Consider the following 24,716-nt stretch of genomic DNA (forward strand, 5'->3'; position numbering starts at 1 on the left):
TGTTTTTGAGGCTCATTAGGAATTTGTAGGGATAGCTAGGAAAAGCAAAGACGTGGTAAAGGGTTTTAGGTATTTAATTGAGGAACCTCTTGCTGATGCACACTGCTGTAAATTTTAATGAACCAGAGACCTCTGCTTGAGCAGCATGGGATGTTGCAGCATAGAGCTGTGAGGGAGACAATTATATACTTGTGTGTAGATAATAAAGACATATAATTTCTCATTAATTACAAAACATACTTATATTCCCTAAATGCATTATAAACAGAGGCAGCAATCCAAATGTAATGAATTAATGGCTTTCATGATGACTAAATTTGACTTGATCTTTGTGTCTAGGATCCCATGAGCCTATTCAATACATTGACAAACGTAATGAAACTCTGTGCTTCTCATTCTTTATTTTAGCTATAGCAACACAAGCTAGTGTGGAGTTTCGCCGGAAAGGATCGCAAATGTCCGCTGACACTATGGCCTCCAATCCCATGTTTGATGCAGGCGAATTTTCAGACAACTATGAAGCAGGCAGAGCAGAAGCCTGTGGAACCCTTTGTAGGATATTTTGTAGCAAGAAGACTGGAGAAGATATATTGCCAGCCTATTTATCCCGGTACTGACTTGATTTTTAATGGTGTAATATTAGAAGGATTAGCAGTTGAATATCTGTAGAAGGGACTCTTCTGTTCTCCAATATGCAGCATCATGTTGTGTTGACATAACATTGTGAAGTTTCCGTGTTTCACAATGCTGTCTGCTATAGCTAGGATAACATGTAACGTGATTACCTATTGACCGCAGTGGTATTGCTTCATGATACTAAGAGGGGAGGAAAACTCTGCTTTATTGTACCATTTTAGTGGTATATGCCTTACTTGTAATGTGTCATTTCACACTTGAAACTAATTAGGAGAAGCCTATTTAACAGGGACATGCAATAATGTTTTACCAGCTACCACATGCTTCCAAATCAGTTTTTCCTATCTTTTTTCATGTAAATATGTTTTTTTTCAAATGTTCAGTACTTCTCTACTGTATGTGTATATGTTCCTTCAAGTCACCTGTCACCATATGATGAGCTTAGAGCAGTGGTTCTCAACCTGTGGGTCCCCAGATGTTTTGGTCTTTAACTCCCAGAAATCCTACAGCTGGTAAATTGGTTGGGATTTCTAGGAGTTGTTGGCCAAAACACCTGGGGATCCACAGGTTGAGAACCACTGGCCTAGAGCATCTGGTTAAGCAAGGAATACTTAAAGGTGGTTGTACCAGTTTTTCCTCTGAAAAACCACCTACAGCACCTAGTATTCATTGCTAGTCTCCCATCCAATTGCTAAACAGGACTAACCCTGCTTAGCTTCCATTCTCAGATAGGATCTATTGCTATTAGCTTATTTAGGCCACTCTTCCTTACTACTGGTCTGTACACTTTTTCAACTAGTGTATTTGCTACTGATGCAAATAAAACTGTAGCTTCAGTCAAAACAAAAGCATATCAAGAGATCTAATCAGTTCTGTGATTCTACAACACGCCCTCGGAGAGCTCAATATTACAGTCTGTTTTGTGGATTGTTTGTGCATAGCCCAAATGGAGCACATTCCTTTGTGTTTGAAGCTCTAAAACACTGTTTTAAAAAGTTGTTTGAAGAATTAGTATCTTGCCTCTGGGATAGAGTGAGCATTTTTTGTTCACAAAACTAATCAAAGTGGCTGCAGGACTAAAAACGACCATGCTGTCTGACCTATAGCTTTTTCTTTAAGTCAAAAACATGATAGACCCTTACATGGCTATTGTATTTAAATGTAAATGCTGATAAATATTGGATTCTGATGTTTCTTTCTCATAACTCACTAAATTTGTCTTTCTTTGCCAGATTTTATATGCTTTTAATTCAGGGTTTGCAGATAGCAGATTCCATTTGCCACCCAGTTCTCGCTAGTATTATTCTGAACTCCCCTGCGTTGTTCTGCTGTGACTTGAAAGGGATTGATGTCTTAGTTCCTTATTTCATTTCAGCACTTGAAACTATTTTGCCTGACAGGTAAATATATATGTGCTTATATTTATTTTAGTTTTTAAAAAAGAAATCTACTTTCTACTCCATATTTAAGAATTACAAAATTAAAACTATAGACCAAGTTGGTAACTTACATAACAAGTAACTTGGAGCAGCAAACTATGTTTGAAAGAAGGGAAGGAAAACAATGTCAATATGCTTCTTTAGTGGTGAACTTCCTTTGTCGCCTAGATGTCATGCAGTGTACAAATTTCATTGTATGAATGCTTGTCCGAAGCCTAGATTTATCTGTATGGAAGGGAATTGAAGATAGGTGCCTTAGACTGACTTGAAAGAGCATTATGGTGCCAGGTTTTGTTCCACAATCTGTTCAGGATTAAAGTTACAGGAGATATGTGCCTGGCACCCCTAGTGTTGGCACATTGAAGGTCTTACTTTTTGGCTATCAGTGTAAAGATGCAGGTACTATAAATCTTAAAGCAGAATAATGATTCCATTGTTGTCTGCTTGCAAACATGAAGTTAATGCTTTGGTACACTCTTGCATCAGAATAACCTAGCACGCACATTGGAAACCAGGTTTGGCAAAAGTAGTTTTCTTTTTAAAATAGGTTTGGTTTTTAAAAATAGAAATAGTTGATTGCAAAATAATGATTTAAAATCTGATTTTTACTTGCAGGGAACTCTCAAAATTTAAAACATATGTAAATCCCACAGAACTAAGAAGGGCCTCCATCAATATTTTACTCTCCTTGTTGCCTCTTCCTCATCATTTTGGAATAATAAAATCAGAGGTAATTGACATCAGTGTTTTCAGATAACCATTTGTACAATTTTAACTTAAGTCTCTTACTTGTACTTTCCAGTCAGCAGTTAAGATACATCACTTGTGTAAAATAGAAATACGAAATAAAATTCAGCATAGCAAAGAGGAACTTTGATTCATAGAACATAGTATAGTATTATTACTGATCCCGTTACTTTAATACTGCTAACAAATCAGTTTATATTGGTACACCAGTTTATGCATATTTAAGATAGAACATACCAATAATGGGAAAATCACCTGCCATACAGTTTGCATACTTCATGAGACTAGATAATTTGTATATTTCTCTTGTGTGGAAAGTGGCAGTGCAGACTTTGTAACTGCAAGTTTTAAAAGCCTAAATATCTGTGGTATTAATTGGTTTGCTTTATATTAAGTGGGAAGATAGTTAAACATCATTGAATTGCTGTTTTTATTTAGCTGGAGTTGCATGAAGGGCAGTTTTCTGTTCTGTTTGTTGACATCATTTAATTCTTTTTTTGTGTCAATTTTTTCTTGAGTCGGTAAGAGTTAATAAGCTAGAAAAATGGTACAAACACATTTCAGGTATCTGTTACACCCGTGGAACAAATATATGCTGGTCCTACTAGTTTCTTCTTCTATTACCATAGATGATGAAAGCTGTTTATTTTTCAGGTTGTTCTGGAAGGAAAATTCAGCAATGATGACAGTTCATCATATGATAAGCCAGTAACTTTCCTGTCCTTGAAGCTGAGGCTTGTGAATATACTAATAGGAGCGCTGCAAACAGAAACAGATCCCAACAACACACAGATGATACTAGGTTGCATTTTCTGTTTATCTCACTTTTGAAACTGCTTGCCCTTGGTAATTCAGGGTTCACAATAACTTGGAGAAGTACCTAAATTGTGGCAGCTCTGTTTCCCAGATTAGGACAGACTGCAGGTGGCTGTAGATGTGGGTTATGGCACAAACAAACCTGAAGCTATAAGTACCAGAGAAATAGCTTAACAGAGAGAGAATGGACCTGATGAAGAAGCAGATACAGGATGCAACAGGCAGCTAGAAGGAAGTCAATGAATAGTTTTGATGCAGGCAGGCAGTTGATTGCTTATCTGCATCAGAGGAGTTACCCAGATTGAGAGAGTGCTGTATGGCACCAGCACTTAGTGCTATGTGATACTCTTAGCATATTGTTGTGAGTCAAAATTCACGATACGATGACTCTTTCCAAGAGGAGTGGGTACAATGTGGCCCTCCAGATATAGTTGCAGTGCTGCTCTCATTGTCTTAACTAATTAGGGCTTATGGAAGTTGCAATCCAGCAACATCTGGAGGTCCCATCCATGCTATAATGTGTTTATATATATGTGTGTGATAGAATCATATAATAATAAAACAATAGTTAGAAGAAACCACATGGCCCATCTTGTCAAACCCCCTGTCATGCAGGAAAAGCACTATCAAAGCAGGCCCAACAGGTGGCCATCCAGCTTCTGTTTAAAAGCTTCCAAGGAAGGAGTTTCCACCACACTCCAAGGCAGAGAGTTCCACTGCTGAATAGCTCTGGAACTCTGTCAGGAAGTTCTTCTTAATGTTCAGCTGTAATCTCCTTTCCTGTCATTTGAACCCATTGTTCTGAGTTGTCGTTTCCAGGGCAGCAGACAACAAGCCTGCTCCCTCTTCCTTATGATATCTTTTCACATATTTATACATGGCTATCTTGCCTCCTCTCATGGCTGTAGCAACATTAACACTGTGCTGTGCAGTTTGAAAGTCTCTCTGCATTCTCCCCCAATCATTGTTAATGAGGAAATTTATGCAAAGTCCTGTTTTGTTTCTATATTTTCAAACTCAGATAAATCAATTGGTCATTATTAACAAAATGGACTTCGGAAGCATAATACATAGGGTATAAGCTTAATTCCATTTGTTTATCAAGATGGTCTTATTCCCTAAAACAGTGGTTCTCAACCTTTGGTCCTCCATTTTCTTTGGACTTCAACTCTCAGAAACCCCAGCTAGTTTACCAGCTGTTAGGAATTGTGGGAGCTGAAGTCAAAACACTGGAGGACCAAAGGCTGGGAAACAAGGATTTCAGCAACAGTACTGCTATTTGACATGTTAGAGAAGAGGAAACTGTAAAGAGCTATAGAGGTGGTGGGGTTCTGCATTCTTGCAAAATATAGTATCTTAGCATTTTGTAAAACAACTTTACAAACATTCTAGCTGTCAGGAAACAGTTTGGATCATTGCCACTATTCTTGATACACATATTCAATATGGTGACAAGATAAAAAAGTTCCTAAGCAAAAAAAAATAAAAATACCTCAGCTTCCTGTTCTAAGGCTCCTCTGTTTTCCTCTAATAAAAGTTCTTTTTCTGACACTTCTGTAAACATTTTGGCTGGCAATAAGAAAGTTGGATTTTGCTGTGTAAGGTGTTCATTTAAGAAATGCCAATCTGTTAAATCCAAAGTGTACAAATAGCATGCACCCTCTTATTTATTTGTTTATTTATTTAAATCATTTATATTCTGCCCTTCTCACCCCGAAGGGGTCTCATGGTGGAGCACAGCATTTATATGGCAAACATTCAATGCCGGGACAAGAATTCATTATATGCATGCATAAACATTAAAAACATTTATCTCAGCATTAAAATACACTGTTTAAAACTGTCTCGATCATCCGCATTAAAATCTAATTGGCCTGGTAAGGCTTCCTCTTCTGGTTCTTATGTACTAATGTTCGATGCTTATCAAGCAAAACAAAGCATCAACATAAAAGGATGGGAAAACCCCAAAGTTAACAAAAAAAATCATCCCCAAAATAGCAAAAGTAGCAGTGGATTGCTGGCCAATTGCTGGTAGATTAAAGTGACAAACTGGGGAGAAATGATAGTAAAAGACAGTAAAAATGTCCAAAAAGAGGATATGTGTTTGGCTGGAATTTTAGACAGGTATACACTATTCTGTGTTGCAAGTCCCACTGGTTTTCCTAGAAGCTTGGTTATTTTCCTCATGTAAAAGTTTGCATAGGATTCAGTACATTAATGATCTTTTGGAGTGTGTGCTTTCCTCACAAACTGTTTTTAGCATCCCTCCCACATCTTCAAATGAGGGCCATTCAGACATAAAAGGAATTTGTCACTTTTAGCAGCTGAAGCATATTTTAGTCAGAATAAAATATCTAGGATATTTATCCCAATTTTTGCTATCTGCACTTATAACACATTCCTGAGAATTATTTGTCATATATCTTTTTACACAACACATTTCAGATGTAAAGTCTATGTATTTTTAATTCTGCAGGTGCAATGTTGAACATTGTTCAAGACTCGGCACTTCTAGAAGTCACTGGTTGCCAGATGGAGACAGTAAGTTTATTTCCTTGTTTTGAGAAATCATGTTGTCATTTTTGATCATAGCAGATTATGCCAGGGATACTTGTCTCAGAGGTGTCAGAGAACACATCTTCCAGCATCATTCTGTCCTTTTCTCTAACTTAACAGAATGGAGGTGAGAATGTGGTCTCAAAAAGCCACAGCCGCACCAACAGTGGCATTAGTACAGCAAGTGGAGGCAGCACTGAGCCCACTACGCCTGACAGTGAGAGACCAGCACAGGCTCTCCTACGGGATTATGGTAAGCAATTGGACTTCTTAAATATTTACAGAAGTGCCCTATGTCACAATCTCAATTTTTTAAATAAAAGACATTTCAGCTGTAAGATTTTGGAATATATGTAGATCTCAGTATAAAAATTAAGAAGGCACAATGTTTTCATTTTGTAATAAATCAAATCACCACTATGATGATGGTGACTATTGAAGACCCTGGCAGTGATCAAAGCTGGTGAAGACTAGGAAGCATCAGTTGGTACAAATAGGAAAACCAGCACACTCACAAGTTCTGCAATTCTTCAAAACAGCCAGATGCTGGATCAGGACATGACAAACCCGGTAGTAGCTAATCAGACCTAGCAATTAAGAGACAGGAAGGAAAAGGATTGACAATGGTGTTGAAATACAGAGGATTATTAAGAACATATGGGAAGTAGTTTTAAATGATCCAAAGGAGAGAAACTGAAAAGTAGCTGGCATGCTGGCTCAAATGAGAGAGTGGGAACAGCCACTATCCTATGAATGTAGAAGAATAGGGAGGAGAAGTATGGATGGCAGCAATAGTGGACACTGTCTGACCTGCAGAACAGAGGTGCTCCAAATATTGCTAGTATCACATGGTGTTCTTATTAGAGAGGTCTGTGCAGAGCCCATCATTTCCCCAAAACAACCAGCCACAAGGCATATGCAGCCAGGACACCTGCCTTCAACATTCTAGTGTCTTGTGGGTTCTCACAAGATGAGCACAGCAGCTACTCACTATTGTTTACTTTCTGTGCAGGAAAGATATTGTCCTTGGTTTAGCTACCAGGGCTAGCAGGTTTTATTTCTGAGAGGATACAGTCCTTGGTTTAGATTAAGTCCTTCCTAAAATGGGAATCGGTTACATGTACTTAATTTCACCCTTGAAGCCTTCTGGAGCTGTTTATTTGCCAAACATCCAGCAGGCTTCAGGGGTGAAATTAAGTACATGTAACCGAGTTGTTTATGTTCTCCCTCCAGAGTGAAGGGAGAAAGGGAAGGAGAGGAGATCTAGGGTTGTGGTTGCTCTGTTGGGAAAGCTGTAGTCCTTTCAGTAGTATATAGTTTGGTTTCATGGGATGGTATTACTTTCATCCTCTTTTCAGCTGCTCCAGTGTCAAAGTACTTCAGCCCTATTTCATCTGAGAGGGAGGATAATATGCTTCATCTGGGAGGGAGGATCATATGCTTGTTTTTTCCCCAGTTCCTTGTTTTTGTCTTCGAGTTTCATGTGTTTCATATGCTTATATTGTTATGGAGGCTAATAAAGTATTAACTGAATCTGTTCCATGTTCTAGTTTTGATCTGAAAAATCTAGAATTTTGTAAACTGTTTGTCATTCTGTTGCCAACATTAACTGATATTAATCTAATGTTCCTGAAATTTGGTGTGTGTTATGTGCTGCAAATGTATTTAAAAAGCAATGTGCTGCATGAGTATTAGAATATTTAGAATTACCTTCTGGAATTGGCGAATGTACTGTTTCCTTTGCAGCAATATATATATATATTTCTTTAATAATAATAATAATAATAATAATAATAATTTTAGCATCTAAATTTAACTTGGAATGTCCTTGTTCACTAGAAATACTTTTGTTTTCTGTACTTTTCAAATGTGTACTGAGTTGTTATAGCTTTATGGTATCTCATATATTGTTTGGGGTGCATCATGACTGCTCTCTTGTAGACCTCTGAGTCTATTAAACCAAAGAGCACAGAACATGATAATTAGAAGCAGTTTAATTGAACAAAGGTTGGATGCCCCAAATGATATTCTGTCACATGGGGGGGGGGGGCACAATACAAGCCTATAATTAAAGTATATAACTAAAAAAAATCTCCTGAAAACAAGCAAACATTTGCCACCATTTCACCTTTCATCTGGTGAACATTGCAGTTCAGTGCACAATTGAAATGACGCTTCGGTATATCTTGGAAAGTTAAAGAAAAAATATTACTTTTCTATAAATATTCATGTACACATTTTAGGAGATAAATGCATTTAAATTCACAAAAAGAGGTTTTCATAAGAAATCTGAGTTACCAAACTGAGTACAGAAGTATTTTCTTAAAACTAAAGAAGATTGCTAGTAATCAAGTACGAAATTCTGTCTTCCACACTGAAAAATGTTCCCTCACAAACCGCAAAAGTCTTACAATAGTTTAACTGGCAAAACCTGCCTGATTAACATTGAAAAACAATTTTGGGGACAACAGGTCCATATATTATGTGTAGAGGTCAGCCTGAGGCATGGAAAACTTCTGTGTTCCCAGGTTCTATGACAACATGAATATCAGTAACTAAAAACAAGTTTTTCTTACTGAAAAGATTAAATAGCTTTAACTAGTATCATGCTGTTTCTGCAAAACAGTTAAATGGGGAGGAAGCTCTTAAAGGAATTCATAACATTTAAAAAGAGTCAGTTTTGAAAGATTGGAAGTTTTGCAGATGTGAGTGGGCAGAACTAATTTATAATTCAAATTTGAATCTAGATACAAAACTTGTGGATATCGGATGACTGGCTTTAAAATGTCCATTAATGTTTTCCCAAATTGGGATGGAACTAAAACGCACCGACCAATATGTTAAAAAATTAAAATCTGTTTCCATGGATTCTCTGTCATGGATTCAGTAGTTTTTTGAAGGCAACCATAAAGCTGATGTGGCCCGCAATGAAAATGAGTTTGACTTCCCTGCCCATCTCTATAAGTGGAAACCTTAGGATAGTACCCAGTTGTGCTTTCCAAATGACCTTAAAGGCTAAATGGAACTACAAGGAGAAAGTGTCTCAGATAATCAGAATTTAAACTTGTCTTGCTAGCAAGTAAGCCGACAGTGAGGTTCTTTCAACAGAGTTTATGTGCTGGTGGTATGTTCTCCCGCTTAAGGAGGCATTCTGCACCCATTCCATTTCCTGGACCAGCCCTTCATAGAGTGTTCTGTAAATAGCTCAGCCTTGGCTTTACTCATTTCTTGGAAGAATATAGTCAAGCTGCCATCGGCCATTGAAGTCATAGCAGGCATACTAGCAAAACCTAAGTCACTTCAATCTACTAACATCTCTTTGGCCTCCAATGGCAAAGATGGATCCAGAAGTATCCCCAGGCTTCAGATTTATCATTTAAATGGAGTATCACTCTGCCCAGAAGAGGGATTCTGCCCCAGAAATGGGGTTCACTCACTCTCAAGCTATTTTCTTTCCATGTTTCAGCTCCAGTTTATCATCCTGTTACCATAGTTGATGGTATCAAAAGACGTTGAAAGATCAAGCAAGAGAAATAGTTGTTCTCCCCGGTCTCTCTCTCAATAAATGTAATCAGACTCATGAAAGCCAGACCCATTCTGAAATCAGAACAGAACTTAAACTGAAATGATTGTAGCCAGTTTTTCTTGAGCTATTTGACAGGCAATTTCCCCCAAATATGCACTCTTTGGCTGCAGATTTTTCTTTCTTTGAAGTTCTCCTGGGACCAGCAGGATATGGCTCAGAGGCTGGCACTGGTCTCCAGATAATTACTTTTAGTATGGGTTTGCAATTTCTCAAGTCGCGTCTGGCATGAAAAAAAAAGCATGGGTGCATAGAAATCAGTATTGATTTAATAATGCAAAAGTGTAGCAGTGGCATTGCTACATTTCTCACAGTAACCTTGAAAAAGTAATGTGTGCAAGTGGACACTGACAGGGATCCTGGGGTACAAAGTGGGATGTATCAGGAGAAATCACATTGTCTCTTTAAGAACAACAACGATCTCTTTTACTATGTTCACGTTCTCTCCCACCTTGAGACTCAATGTGGCTAATAGTATGGACAAGAAGAAAGTGCTGTGTGTTTTTTTAAAAAAAAACTAATGGCAGAGTTTAAAAATCAAGTTTAAAAATTATTCAATGGGCTTATTATTAATTTGAAAGAATTAAAACATTAAGAACATAGTCAGAAGAGAAAACGGACAGCAGACTCCATAAAAAATTATTCTGCTTCAACCCATTGACAGCCAAAGGCCATTGAAAACACTCTTCTAGATATGTCTTTGACTATGGCAGGACCAGGAAAATATAGTTCCCCAAGTAAAAACCTGGGGTCCTTCCACACAGGCATATTAACTAGAGTATCAAGGCAGAAAATCCCCTAATATCTGCTTTGAACTGGGTTATCTGAGTCCACACTGCCATATATTTCAGTTCAAAGCAGAAAATGTGGGATTTTATTCAGCTGTATGGAAGGGGCCTTGGTCTACATTACGATCATAAACAGTGGTATAGCCACTCTCTTCAAGGCATACAGTCTAAAACACAGAGCTATAATTGATTGGAACATCTGAAAATCAACATTTGGAAAACATTTCCTAGTGCATTCATACTAAGTTCTACTGAAATCACTTCGATCAGTACATAAATTCTCAGATATCAATGTGCCATTGGTTTGTGTCCAGTGTTTGGCTGCTCTAAGGCAACCCTGTCATGGAATTTCTTGGCAACATTTGTACAGAAGGGGGTTGCTAGTACCTTCCAGTGGTTGAGAATGTGTGACTTGCTCAAACTCAAACACTGGATTCTTATAGCTGAGTAGAGATTTGAACCCTGGTCTACTGAGCATAAGGGTATATCTATACTGTAGAATTAATGCAGTCTGACCCCACCTTAATTGCCATGACTCAATGCTATAGAATCTTAGGGTGTTTAATTTAGTGATGCACCAGCACTCGGGCAGAGAATCCTAAAGACTTTGTAAAACTATAACTCCCATGATTTCATAGTATTAAGCATAACAGTTACATTGTGTCAAATAACTTTACAATGCAGATGTATCCATACTTTAACACTAAAAGCACTATATGATAGCCAACACTAGTCCCATACTCAAACCACTTTATGACACAGGTTCTCGAACCCCCAGTCTTTTATTATTTACTTGACGTATGTGAGACGTTGAACATGTCGCTTCCCAAACATGCGTATTTTGTTTTCTGTGTGTATTGTGGCCGCTTTAGCTTCTGCCTGATGAACTGCTTTGCTGATTGTTACTAATGCTTAGTTGTTTTCCCTCCCCCTTGGTGTGTGGTATTGGGGTTTATATCCTAGCTCTTCATACAGATACAGCAGCTGGGCTCCTGATCCGCAGCATTCATTTGGTAACACAAAGAGTCAACACTCAGTGGAAACAGGAAATGAGCATATCACTGGCTGCATTAGAGCTTCTGTCTGGTTTGGCAAAGGTGAGTATCAGCCAGGTTCCCTTCCAGAGACTGTTTCTGTTAGATTGTGGGATTTGGGCTCATGCTTTCAATCCTTTACAGCCAGAATTTCATGCCTGATGATATCATGGAGAGCTTTTATTCTCGAGGAATATCTGACTCAGCTGGAAAAATAATTTGTTTTGTGCTAAGGGACCATCACTACCCTGACGAGTATGATACACCCCCCCCCTTCTTGTAAAGGCATATTTGCTTCTCTGTTTGGTAAAGGAAATTATATTGGTTGAACAATCCATATGGAGTAGCATATTTATGGAGGCAACATAAATGGATAAAAGTCAAGAAGACTTTTCATACCAAATAGGTAAAGTAAATGGAAGAGGGCCAAAATTAATAATTCCTTTATGTTGCACATCATGTAACATTCCCATAATTTACATTCTTTTTTCTTAAACTAAGCTGACAACGAAACTAACAGGGATGGTGTGACTTTCTGAAAAGGTTTAAGCTGAATATCGGTCTGTAATATTCATTTCAGGTGAAGGTTGGTGTTGATTCTTCTGACAGAAAGAGAGCAATTAGTTCTGTGTGCTCTTACATTGTGTACCAGTGTAGTCGCCCAGCCCCTCTCCATTCCAGAGATCTTCACTCCATGATAGTGGCAGCATTTCAGTGCCTCTGTGTCTGGCTTACTGAACATCCAGACATGCTTGATGAAAAGGTGAGTGAAACACTGTCCTCTGCCTCTTAGAAACTGAATTATTTTCCCATTAATCATTTAAAATTGTACTGTGACAAGCAATTTCATTAGATTGTAAGGTGTTCCCACGTTTTTCAAAGCCACATTTTGAAACCTGAACAGCAGAAATATAAAATCCAACTTAGAGAACCAGCTTTCATCATCCAGTAGAAACAATTTCCGTAACCAACCACTGAAAAATGCCAATTGAACAGCACATCTTTAGTTCTGTTTTTCTTAATAAAATTGTAGCATGGAGTTTAGAAATAGTTTCGGTGACAGACTATATGTTCTTAATGTTTTTATATACACAATGTCCTTTGCTGTATCCAGTCGCAATGCAGTTCTATTCCCCAGAAGCTAATGAACTCATCAGTGGTTTCTTCTGGCGTGCAAATCCAACTTAACAACAATTTAAGTTGTTTTTAAGTTGGATTTGTATGTAAGTCAGAACAGGTACATTTTTAAGTGTAACTCTGGCCGTTTTAAAAAAAGTTTTGGATGGCATAGGGAATGTTTTTTTGCTGTCTGTTCAGACGATTTCACCTTCTGTCCCTGTGACAACTGGATTTTGAAAAATTTGGGTTGTTGTGAAAACAAGGATTGGTGCTAAAGCTTCCGTGGATACGCTTTTTGCCCATGATAACCCTTACAGGAGTGAATTTCCCTTCCTGGGGTAATTCTCTCACTTCCTGTTGTCTCACCCCTGTTTGTAGCAAGTCGTATGCAATTCAGATGTTTGTAACTCGGGGACTGCCTTTTATGGGCTGGACCTTTTAGTCTTAAGCTCTGTAGGCATAGGATAGAAGAATTAAAAAATGGGCAGTTGGAGGGAAAAGGCCCAGAATAAGAGATAAATGGTTAACTGCCAAAGAGGAAGAAGGAGGCTGGGGAATACCAAGTTTAGAAGCATATCATGGTGCATTTCAAATCTAAGGATTGTTAGAAATACAGTACACTAGGGAAAAAATATGTAAAAAATAATAACATTAAAGAAAAAGAAATAATATTAAAGGAATGGAATAGAAGAAATGTATTACATGCAAGATACCAGGAGTTTATAATGTGCAAAAGGAAAGAGTGGTTGACAAATTAATAGCATGTGCGCAAATTGTTTTAGTGAGGGATTGGAAAGATAGAACAAAGTAGACTCTGACAAATTGGTATAATTATATAGTAAATATGTTAAATGTGGAAATAACAAATTGTAAATTGAACAATATAGACAAAATAGAAAATGTTAGAATAATTAAGAGTATGTGGGGTCCATTAGGAATTATTTAGAGACTGTATTAAGATGTGGAGTGGAAAATTCAAATGTAATTTCTGTAGTTTATTGTATAAATTGTGTGTCCAGGGGGAGTGGGGGGATGACATTAAAATAAAATAAAAACAACCCCCCCAAAACTATATAAAATGTGTTCAAATGGACTCAACTAAAATGTAACAAGATGGCTTTCTGTGAATGAAAAAATAAAAAGATCATCAGGCATTAGCTCTCAAAGGAGTTTGTAAGGAGCCTTTGATTGTGTAGATGACGAAAAACTATGGATCGATTCCTCTTAAAGAAATGGATGTCCTCATTCTTTGGTTATCCTAATATATAACCTGTACTGAGGACAAGAGACCACACTGTTTGGACAGGATGTGGAGAAGCGGAATGGCTTCCAATTGGCAAGGATCAGACAAAGCTTCATTTTATCACCCTGTCTATTTAATTTATATGCTGAACATATAATACACAAAGATGGATTAAACTCTGAAAAAGGGGTCATATAAATTGGAGAAAGGAACACCAACAATTAAAATACACAGATAACACCATACTACTAGCAGAATGTAGCAAATACATGGAATGTTTACTGAAGAAAGTCAAGGAAAAACATGCAAAAGCAGGTTCACAGCTGAACATTAAGAAAACAACAATGATGACCACAGGTGATTTTTATTACTTTAGGGTAGACAATGAAGATATTGACATAATTAAGGATTTCCCATACCTTAACGCAGCCATTAATCAAAATGGGGACTGCAGTCAGGAAATCATAAGACTACAACTTGGAAGGACAGCAATGAAGGAATCAGACAGTGTAAAGATATATAATTGAATGCTTAAAGTCAGTACGATCCATACCATCCTGACTTTAAACATTCAATTATATATTTTTACACTGTTTCCAATTTTTATGTATGGTAATGAAAGTTGGATAGTAAAGAAGCTGAAGAAAATCAACTCTTTTGAAATATGATCCTGGAAAAGAGTTCTGCAGACACCCTGGACTGCAAGAAAGACAAATGTGGGTTCTAGAGCAAATTAAGCCTGAATTCTTCCTAGAAGGCAAGGTGACTAAACTGAGGCTGTTGTACCTTGGACATACCATGATAAGAATGAGTCACAAGGAAAGACCACTATGCTTGGAGAAAGCAGTACAAGATGAGGACAACCCCACACAAGATGGATAAATTCAATCAAGGAAGCCACATTGCTGAGTCTGTAAGACCTGAGCAGGGTTGCTGATGATTGGTTGACTGAAAAGACTGTCAATCATAGGATCACCATTACTCAAAGTAGACTTGACAGTAGTTAACAGCAACAACCATCCAAACAATGTGTGTTTGCAAATAGCATGAGCTATGTTGCATTACACCAGGTCAGGCCTGATAAAGTTTCAGATCCTTATATCTGATGCCGCTATTGTACTCTGTAATCTCTTCTTTCCTCTGGAGCTTTGTTGCAAATGTGCCTTGAATCACTGTAGTTTTTAACACTGCATTTTTTCCCCTTTGGATGTTCATGTTCTATTAGAAGTTATATTAGTGAACCATTGTCTCAGCCCTTGATTATACAATGGCTCTGCTCTTTTAAGTGAATAAGAAGCAGCATATTCCAAATAAATGTTAAGTTTTCAGTGGAAAGATAGTCTGAGGGAATTGTGGTTATTAGTGATAGAGGCTGGTTACAATGTGGAAACATAACTGGTGAAGCTTGCACAAAAGTTGCACACAGAGACTTTAGTCTTTTTTGTTTTATTAATTGCTTTATGCTGTACTTGTATGTAGTTGTAGGGAATTGACAGCTGATTGGTATGGTTCCTTATCTCTAGGACTGTTTAAAAGAAGTGTTGGAGATTGTGGAATTGGGCATCTCAGGAAGTAAATCCAGAAATAGTGAACAAGAGATCAAGTACAAAGGAGACAAGGAGCCAAATCCTGCTTCTATGAGGGTAAAGGATGCAGCTGAAGCTACCCTCACGTGGTATGGAAAGTTACTGACGATAATTCAGCTGTCTTGCTAGTGAATAGATGGTAAAATGTTTAGGTCAGAGTAGTGATAGCCATTAGCCAGTTTTTGTTACTCTAGCACACGCCTGCACAACAACATGCCGCATGCAGCCCGTAATGCAACTGATGTGGCTGGCCTAGTGCCTCTGCCCCAGCCCCTTTTCCTTGTCCCTGTAACCCTAGCTGCCCCTAGAAAGGAAGGAAGGGGAGAACAGAAGGAAGAGGAGAGAGGAGAGGAAGAAAGTAAGAAAGAGGAGGAAGGGAAAAAGGAGAGGGAAGAAGAGGGGAGGGAGAAAAGGAAGGTGGGTAGGTAAAAGAGGGAATGAATTCAGCATTCAGAAAGCGTGGTGTAATGCTTTGAACCTTGGACTATGACTGAACACACTGGGTAACTAACCAAGTCAGAAACTCTCAGCCTCAGAGAAAAACAAAGGCAAATCCTCACAAGAAAACTGTGTGATAGGGTGACCTTAGGGTTCCCCTTAGTCTGAAATGAAGGCACACAGCAACAATAAAAACAATCCTAATTAATCATTAATTATACCTTACCTTTGGAAAGTGAGGTGCTAAAAACCTTTTTATGGCCCCAAGAGGTGTAGCCTATCTAATTTTGGCCTCTTCCTACTCACAAGTATTGCAGGTCTAATCTAACAGTTCAGATTCTCTTTAGCCAAGTTGCTCAGCATGCTGATTTGCTTAAGGCTTAATAGTATTAAGAACTTTTCTTTGAAAAATTAATGTTTATGTGTGTTTTTTTCAAATACTTTACATCTAAGCCAGGCTCCTGTTTTTTCCATTTTTATAAACTCTCATTTGTTTGCTTATGTGTATTAGGAACTGTAGATTTAACTACTTACAATACTAGCTTATGTGACAAGTTGCCCTAAAGCTAACTCTTCCTATCCTCAGCACTGTAATAATGGATTTTTCTGCTATGCGTATTTTGACTAAGCTAATATTATTTTGGTTTGTAGCATCATGCAAATACTTGGAGCTTTTCCTTCGCCCAGTGGTCCTGCCTCCCCTTGTAGCTTAGTGAATGAGATCACCTTAATCAAATATTCCCGTCTGCCTTCTATAAACAAATTCAGCTTTCGCTACTTTGTCCTGGACAACAGTGTCATCCTTGCAATGTTGGAGCAGCCTCTCGGGAATGAGCAAAGTGAGTAAATCCATTTTCTACTTTCTCTGATGTCTGTATGTCAGATATCAGGACAGCTGTAGTTTTTATATGCTGCATTTTACAGAACTTTAAAGTGGTACGAAACTCTTTTGTAGAAACCATTAGTCCAGTGAACACAATCCTATCTTGATCTGAATTATTTAGATATCCTGACTTGTTCTCAAACTGACAACTGTAACTTTTGATTCCAGCGACTTCTTGATTTCCTGATTAGTGGGATTCTCTGAATTTGTTTGTATGTTTATTTACGGTATTTATACCCGCCCTTCTCAAACCTGAAGGGGATTCAGAGTGGCCTTACAAAGGCAACAATTCAATGTCATATTTACAACAGACATAAAATAAACATATACATTAAAAATGAATTTAAAATCTTTTAAAGGAAAGATAATTAAACAATGATATGATTACCTGAATCCATCCAGGGACTACTTGTACAGAGTCCTGTCAGATATTTGTCCATACTGCATGGGATTTCTAAACGTGTGTTAAAACATTCCTGTTGTTTCCAGATGGAATTCTGTTAATAGTGGAATCTTTGGTATTGCTACTCTGTAGATTAATATCTAGTTAGATGGTTGTTCTTTTGATTTATTTGGTTTAAAATATGTATATATTTACTTCTCAGGAACTGGAAGGCAGTTTTCAACGCAAATGTTAAAATATTAAAATAGTATAAACCAATGCTGTACTAAACAGTAATTAAAACTTAATTCAGGACCAACAAAAAACACTAGTAAATACAATGACGACTCATGAGTCAAATAAATCATTAAAGCCTGACAGGACAAAATGAGTCTCTAGAAAGAGCATTCCTCAATTAAAATGTAAAGAAATCTGAATATACAGTGTGTGTTTATATAATTGGGAGAACCACTGAAAAATTTCAAATGCATGTTTTAGCGTTGTTTTTCTTTTGAAAGTAAAAGCTGGAATGATGTTATAGTGAATGTTGGCAACTACATCTCTTTATTTTAAATCAAGCTCTCCGTAGAATAAACTTTCCATGTTTCCTTTTACAGTCAGAATAAGTGATACAAGCAAGACATGTTTTGTTATTACTCTGACTGCAGCTTTTGTAGTCATACTACTCCTTCTTAGTCTTCTGGTCACAAACCATAGAATCCTAGAGTTGGAAGGGGCCACGTGGGCCATCTAGTCCAACCCTTTGCCATGCAGGAAAAGTAGCTCTGGCAGATTTCCTTCCAGCCTCTGTTTAAAAAGCCTCCAAGGAAGAGGTCCATGTCCTACTTCTGACCAACATGAAGAACAGGCTTATGCTCCTAACTTGCAGATTCAACTACTTTAATGACTTTGTAGATCTGTTGGTAATAGAATATACATTTTTCCCTTCTCAATATCGATATGTTATTTAATTTCTCAGTATGTTAAAAGATGGTTCATGCAGTTGTATTTCTTCTTCAGATGATTTCTTCCCTTCAGTCACAATTCTGATTCGTGGGATGTCTGGAAGGCATGCATGGGCCCAGCAGCTCTGCCTTTTGCCAAGAGGAGCCAAAGCAAACCAAAAGGTCTTTATCTCAGCATGAAAACGGCTTGCAATGTTAAACGTGCATGTCCAAACAACTCTCTGATGTCCAGAGTTGTGGAAATATTATATCCTCCTTGACGCAATGAGTTGTTCCTTTATTTCTTATAGTACTCCTATAGTACAGACTTTGTGCAGCATTGACAATTCCAGTCCTAATTCTTTCCATAATGGGCAATAAAGATGGCTAATTTTACTCACTGAAAAGGGCAGAATAAAGATTCTTTTTTTTTTTTTGGTTTTTTCTGATGCTGTAGTTTTTATATATTGCTTTTCTACAAACATCACTGAAGTGGTGTACAACAATAACTCCACTAACAGCATGAACTGGATTTTTTGTGTAATAATTGCCATATTGTGCCAAAAAAATATCAAGCGGGTGCAGACTAAAGCAAAATGTTCCTCATTGGCTTAGCTTTTCTATTACTAATATTCAGTTGCATATGGGAGCACCACCCATCCTTGTTCCAAAAGGTTTCTTAATATGCAGTAAACTGTCAATATTTGTTGCTGATATAATTTTGGAAGAACTAATTTCAGTTGGACCTCTACATTTGTGGGTTCAGCTTTTGCTGCAGATTTGATTAAGATGTTCTTTCTGGGAATCTCTACATCCTCCAAGGTGATTTTGTGGTCAAATTCTGCTGGAAGTTGATAATAATCACCCTGGAGGACCCTAGAGGTTCTTAGAGAGGTAAAAGAAATGTTTTTAAATTCTAGCTTTTTCCACTTTTGTGGGGGACTTATGCCCTTATGGCCTGCAAAAGTGGAAGGCTTATTGTATACTGCTGTAAAACAAGGGTGTAAACCAAGCTGCCATAGGATTTTTTAGAGTTCCTTTCATGTGGTTTAGAATTAGAAGTTGCACCCTTTCAAGTTAACATCTGTGTTGGAAAGTGTATACAAATGTAAGAATACCCATGCATATGTTGGACAAGTGGGCTTATTAACAAAAGACTCTCATAAATGTACAGCAGAGTAACTTATTAGCAGCAGCATGACCCAGCACCAGTAGCCCAAAGTGATAAAAAGAACAAAATCACACAGGCCAATGTTATCCCTTCCATAGGAGGCTTTTCTTTATAGCAATAATATGGTTGTATATTTACAAGAATAACGTTCCCTAACACAAATAAAGTTCTTTATACCCCCTTCTTTGCTTCCACGCTGGGCTTCTTTCTCATGCAGATAAACAGCTTCACTCTCACAGAGCCTCTTCTCAGACTGAATTTACACAGGAGCTTCACACAGTAGCGTTTTACACGCAGCCGCTGTCACACACAATGGCCTTCAATCTGGAGCTTCTCTCTCTGAAGCTTCTCACACCAGGTGTACTCACACTGAGGCCTTTCTTCCACTGAGGCCTTCTCACATTGAGGGCTCTCTCCGACTGATGACTCTCACATACTGAGGCAAACGAACACTGACGCCTTCTCATACTGAGACCTACTAACACACTGAGGCCCTCTTCCTACAGAGACCTCTCACAGACTGAGACAACTAAGCTACAGGCACACCTGCTTATTTTGAACTACTTTTGCACAGTCATGCATCTATTTAACCCTTTCAGTGTTTGACTCACATTTTTATAATTAAAAATACCTAGTTAATTTTTAATATTTTTCATCATATACTTTTATGTGTTTGCCCTGAAAAAGCATTGTGAGACTGAGGTTGGTACAAAACACATCAGTTTGGTTGCTGATAGAAACTAACAACCAAATTAAAAGTAGGATCTTTAATTTGGGCTGAAATAAACCAATAAGGAAACAGCTATCAATGATTCTTAAAGTATTGGTTCAGTAATAGCTTTGAGGAATTGCTGTGTCTTGGTCAATCACTGCAACTCTACCCTACCTTGGGATCTGCTTCAACATTAAATTATTACATTTGCATTACTGTGTAACATTTTCCATTCACAATACTTATTTTCAATTTCTTAAAACAGACATTCGTTCCAGAGCCTCGTCCTGCACCTAAGAATGATGTTGGTCTGAAATATAGTGTGAAACACCGTCCATTTCCAGAGGAAGTAGACAAGATTCCTTTTGTGAAAGCAGACTTGAGCATCCCAGACTTGCACGAAATCATTACTGAGGAGGTAAGAGGTTTCTGGTATTTTGGTTTATTATTTGTGTTTTATGCAAAAAAACAAACAAAACACCACGTTTCAATGAGAGATAGGGACATTGATTTTTAGCCACTTTTATTGTTTTTGCATCTCAGAAAAAGAAGGCACCTGATGCACTGTGTGTGTTTGAGAAATCTCATCTATTGACATTCCCTGCATGCTAGACATTCAGATGAAGCTGAACATTGCTGGAGCAGATGTTTTACAGGAAATTAATGCCAGATTGCAGTAGAGTATGCTATTGTTCTTGTTCCTGCCATATCCTCTGTAGGTGAAAGGTCGGCTGGTCAGTCTGTGCAGTTAACATTCCTTGCAGCTGTTCATTGGTGTCAGGCATAGACTTTGGGATGCCACAGTGCAGGTGTGGAACAGCAGGTGGCTTAAATCTCTTGTAATCTAGTAGTTGTATTAGGTAAAAAGCTGGAACAAAAAAGCAGCAACATTTTCTGGCACTCAAATTTGCTGCCGTTTAGCTTATCAGAGTTGCTGCTACCATTCTTCCGCAGCTGGGATTGCATTCAACATGTCTGAAATGAAGCTGTTCTATACATTTTAGCTGGAGGCAAAGCATGAGAAACTGAGAAATGGTATGGATCAGCAAGTTCTTTATGAGAAGTCTATAGATCAGCAGATGGAAGAAGACTGGAGAAAGAAGAACTTCCCTGATCCTGTCACGGAATGTAAGCCGCCGTCTCCTGCGCAGGAGTTCCAGACGGCCCGCCTCTTCCTCTCCCACTTCGGATTTCTGTCACTAGAAGCACTGAAGGTGACTCAACTTCATTTGATATTATACACATGACTGAAATCAGGGCGACTGTTATTGAATATTAGTTCCAACGCTTACAGTCTGCAGTAGGCAGGGCTTTATGATAAAAACACAATAATACCAGAGTTATGTAAGTTAGTTTCATAAAGAGTTTGCCCTTTTTGTACCATTTGTGGATATATGTTTTAGTATAAATGCTTTCTGAAAAATGGATTCGTATGTGGCAGAGGGGTGAGACATTAGATTTTAAAGCAAGGTCCTTTTCATTTTTCTATGTTGTGTGTTTCTTACTTTCACTATGTTAGTGCAGTAGCTGTTTCGATGAATCACTTTTTTGAACAGAGCTGTGTAGGCATAGTTGGGCACTTGCTGCAGGCTAACCATTGGCAAGCCTTGGTTCTCTTCTTATAGCTTATTTGTTCCTTCAGCTTTGACCTACTGTTTGCTCAGTAGTTCTTTGCTTTGTAAGCAGGCAGATGGGAACAATAAGGAACAATACCACTACTGAAATACTAATAAAAACTGCAAATGCATTTTTGAATCTATTACAGTGAATTTTAGTTTTGTATATAATTTAATGGATTTTAAATATTGTTATGTTTAATTCTGTTTTGGTGTTTGCATATTTGTATATTTTAAATTATGTGGTCATACTTTTAATTGTAAGCTGCTTTGAGCCTCCTTTAAGAGAGAGAAATGGTATAAATAAACATAATAAATAAATAAATAAATAAATAATAGAATGACAGAATTATTATGGCATCACTAATATCATGAAAGTACCAGATCTGGTCTGATCTTGCAAACTAAGCAAGGTCAGCCTTCATGAGAACTTGTTTGAGAGACTGCCAAAGAATACAATGTGCTGCAAGTTATATTTCAGGGGGAGGGGTCTAAGTACCTTGCCTAAGGAAACACTTCAAAATTTGGAGTCGCCATAAGTCTACAGGTGACTTAAAGATACATATGTTAGGGAAAACTACCCTAAAATATAGCGGAGCATCCAAAAATCAAACAGGATTCAAGAGTTGAGCATCAACTCACAAGATGCAGAGTGTGAAGTGCCGTGTGATGTGGCTGTAAAGAATTCAGAGCTTAGGCAGGCAAAGTTGCAATGTTTAAGTCCAATCTTAAACATCATAAAAAGGTTTATTTACAATAACAAATAGGTACAGTCCAACTGTCATTCAGGAATTGGGGGGAGGATTCCCTCAGCCTATTCCTAAGCTATCCAACTGTTTCTCATTGAGGACTGCAGACTTGAGCAGTGTGGGGTTGAATTCCAACAACAGACACACATAAATGCTGCTGCTGCAGCAGCAACGTTCCCCCCTCCTTTTTGGGTTGTTACTGATTTTGTATAACTATTATACTCAAGTTCTGAAAGAATACTTTTTCTGGTACATAAACTATCATTCCTCTCCAATTTCATAGTGCTTTGGCATGACTCCCCCCCCCCCCCCCAGGGGTGAGAAAGGCGGTATATAAATACTGGAAATAAAAAAATAAAAAAATACATTCTTACTAGCCTAATTTATATTTGTTTTTTGTTTACTTGTTTACCTCCCATCTTTTTATAGCATGGGACCAAAAGCAGTTTACAATAATTTACAATGAAATTCGGCTAAAATCTTGTGTTACAAATGTTGGTTATTAATTAAACAATTCTGTTAAAAAGAGGCCCCATTAAAACAGCCCATCTATGTTAGCCTAATCTGCCTGGATGCAACCAGAGAAACACTGACCTTTATGTTCTTTGTGATTTATTTACTTGCTCATCAGCTATGTTCATTATTCTTCCATCATACAATTCAAGGCAATATATAATAATAGGATTTCCACCTAGTTTCTCATTCAGGGACTGACCAGATCCAGATCCACTTAGTTTCAGGACGATTTCCACACCATACTCTTGCAATCAGCTAGTGTTAATACATGTGCCTGATTTATCGAGTACATTGTATATTAATAAACCTAACTAGCTCATCACACTATAAATAGAGATTGTATAAAATATGTAATACATTTGAATACAAATGTAACATTCATATGTCTTCTTTGTTTGCTTAGGAACCTGCTAACAGCAGACTACCTCCTCACCTGATTGCACTTGATTCTTCTTTGCCTGGTTTTTTTGATGACATTGGTTACTTGGATTTGTTGCCATGTCGTCCTTTCGATACAGTTTTCATTTTCTATATGAAGGCAGGCCAAAAAACAAGCCAAGAAGTAAGTGGTGTGCTCATTCACAATTGGTATTATTCTTGCTTAAGTTACTCTCTCCCAATTATGCTAAGAGTAATGAGATATAAAAAACCCTCAAGCCTTGTTGATGACGGTGTCCCAGAACTCTCTTGGCCTCTAAAGTTCCACCAGGTTCTTCTCTCTCTTAGTTATATGTTTATTACTATAACAGCGAGACGTTTCTTTCATAAGAATGCTTTTAAAAAATTAAACCCAGCAACACATTAATTCAGTTCAGTTGAAACTATTTCTGTGCTCATTTACTCCCTCTTCCTTCATGTGCCTGACTTTAGGAATAATACTATGTTCTTGTTAAACCAGTCTTTCACATGGTGTCTAAACTGGGAAACTAGTTTGAGTCCGCTTGGAAACAAATGGTGCCGGGGGGGCGGAGTTACCATGGCCGGTTGAACAGACGTCTTTCCTCCAGCTCTTGTGGAAATATAAGCAAACAAGCAGTGAAAATGGATGGATAATTGTCCTTTCTGGATCAAAAGGGAGGCGAAAGTCTGGTGCATGTGGAAAAGCCTAAGAAGGTAATTTATTACCAATTAATTGCTTTGATTTATGAGCTTTGGCAGAAGTTGCCTGATAGCGAAAGTTGCTCGGAAGCTGCTGATGAAAGTGAAACCAACTTGCTAATTATAACTGCGCACTGACTTGGAGAAGATAAAACAGCTTGCAATTTAAATACAATATTAAAATACTAGAAATATTGGACTTAGTGACTTAATGATCCAGGAAGGCAAAATAAAGATTAGAGGCAGATTCCTCCCTTGAAGAAGGATCGAGCTAGTCTCGTCATATTAAAGGCGAACCCTCTTGGCATTGCAAGGCATATTTGAGTGGGACTTTCTTGTACTGTGTGCTGTGTAGAACGGGAAAATTAAGTAAGTAATCAAAAAATTGATGAAAGCAGGAGGAGTAAAGCTGAGGTTGAATGAGAAGAAATAAACAGTCAGGATACCTCAAAGCCAAAGCCAAAACCTCTTTGGTTGCGTTCCAAACCTTCGGACAGATCGCTTTCAAGATTAGAAAGACTGGAAAGGGCCCCTGAGGAAATGAGCACTGTCAGGAGAAGTCCTCCCCTCCTCACAATTAAGGGAAACCAGCTAAAACGAACACCCCCCCCAAACCCCCCCTCAAATGGAAGGGGGGGCAAAAGGGGGAGGAACTATTTC

The 24,716-nt window shown here is 37.9% G+C and overlaps 1 protein-coding gene across 6 annotated transcripts in view; it reads left to right on the plus strand.

Moving 5' to 3' along the window:
• Positions 1 to 24,716, plus strand: part of RALGAPB (Ral GTPase activating protein non-catalytic subunit beta) — a 63,745-nt gene that overhangs the window by 23,079 nt on the left and 15,950 nt on the right. For 4 of the 6 annotated variants that reach the window (XM_060772385.2, XM_060772386.2, XM_060772387.2 and 1 more), the window contains 14 exons: positions 409 to 610; positions 1,869 to 2,036; positions 2,691 to 2,805; positions 3,477 to 3,624; positions 6,115 to 6,179; positions 6,315 to 6,447; positions 11,529 to 11,662; positions 12,180 to 12,362; positions 15,485 to 15,636; positions 16,637 to 16,824; positions 18,271 to 18,377; positions 20,343 to 20,495; positions 21,082 to 21,291; positions 23,362 to 23,520. In XM_060772385.2, the coding sequence (XP_060628368.2) occupies positions 409 to 610; positions 1,869 to 2,036; positions 2,691 to 2,805; positions 3,477 to 3,624; positions 6,115 to 6,179; positions 6,315 to 6,447; positions 11,529 to 11,662; positions 12,180 to 12,362; positions 15,485 to 15,636; positions 16,637 to 16,824; positions 18,271 to 18,377; positions 20,343 to 20,495; positions 21,082 to 21,291; positions 23,362 to 23,520 (2,117 nt within the window). The remainder of the gene's footprint in view (positions 1 to 408; positions 611 to 1,868; positions 2,037 to 2,690; positions 2,806 to 3,476; positions 3,625 to 6,114; positions 6,180 to 6,314; positions 6,448 to 11,528; positions 11,663 to 12,179; positions 12,363 to 15,484; positions 15,637 to 16,636; positions 16,825 to 18,270; positions 18,378 to 20,342; positions 20,496 to 21,081; positions 21,292 to 23,361; positions 23,521 to 24,716) is intronic. The other 2 variants (XM_060772388.2, XM_060772390.2) reach the window with 1 other exon arrangement.

This window comes from Anolis sagrei, chromosome 4, assembly GCF_037176765.1.
Source record: "Anolis sagrei isolate rAnoSag1 chromosome 4, rAnoSag1.mat, whole genome shotgun sequence".
Taxonomy (NCBI): domain Eukaryota; kingdom Metazoa; phylum Chordata; class Lepidosauria; order Squamata; family Dactyloidae; genus Anolis; species Anolis sagrei.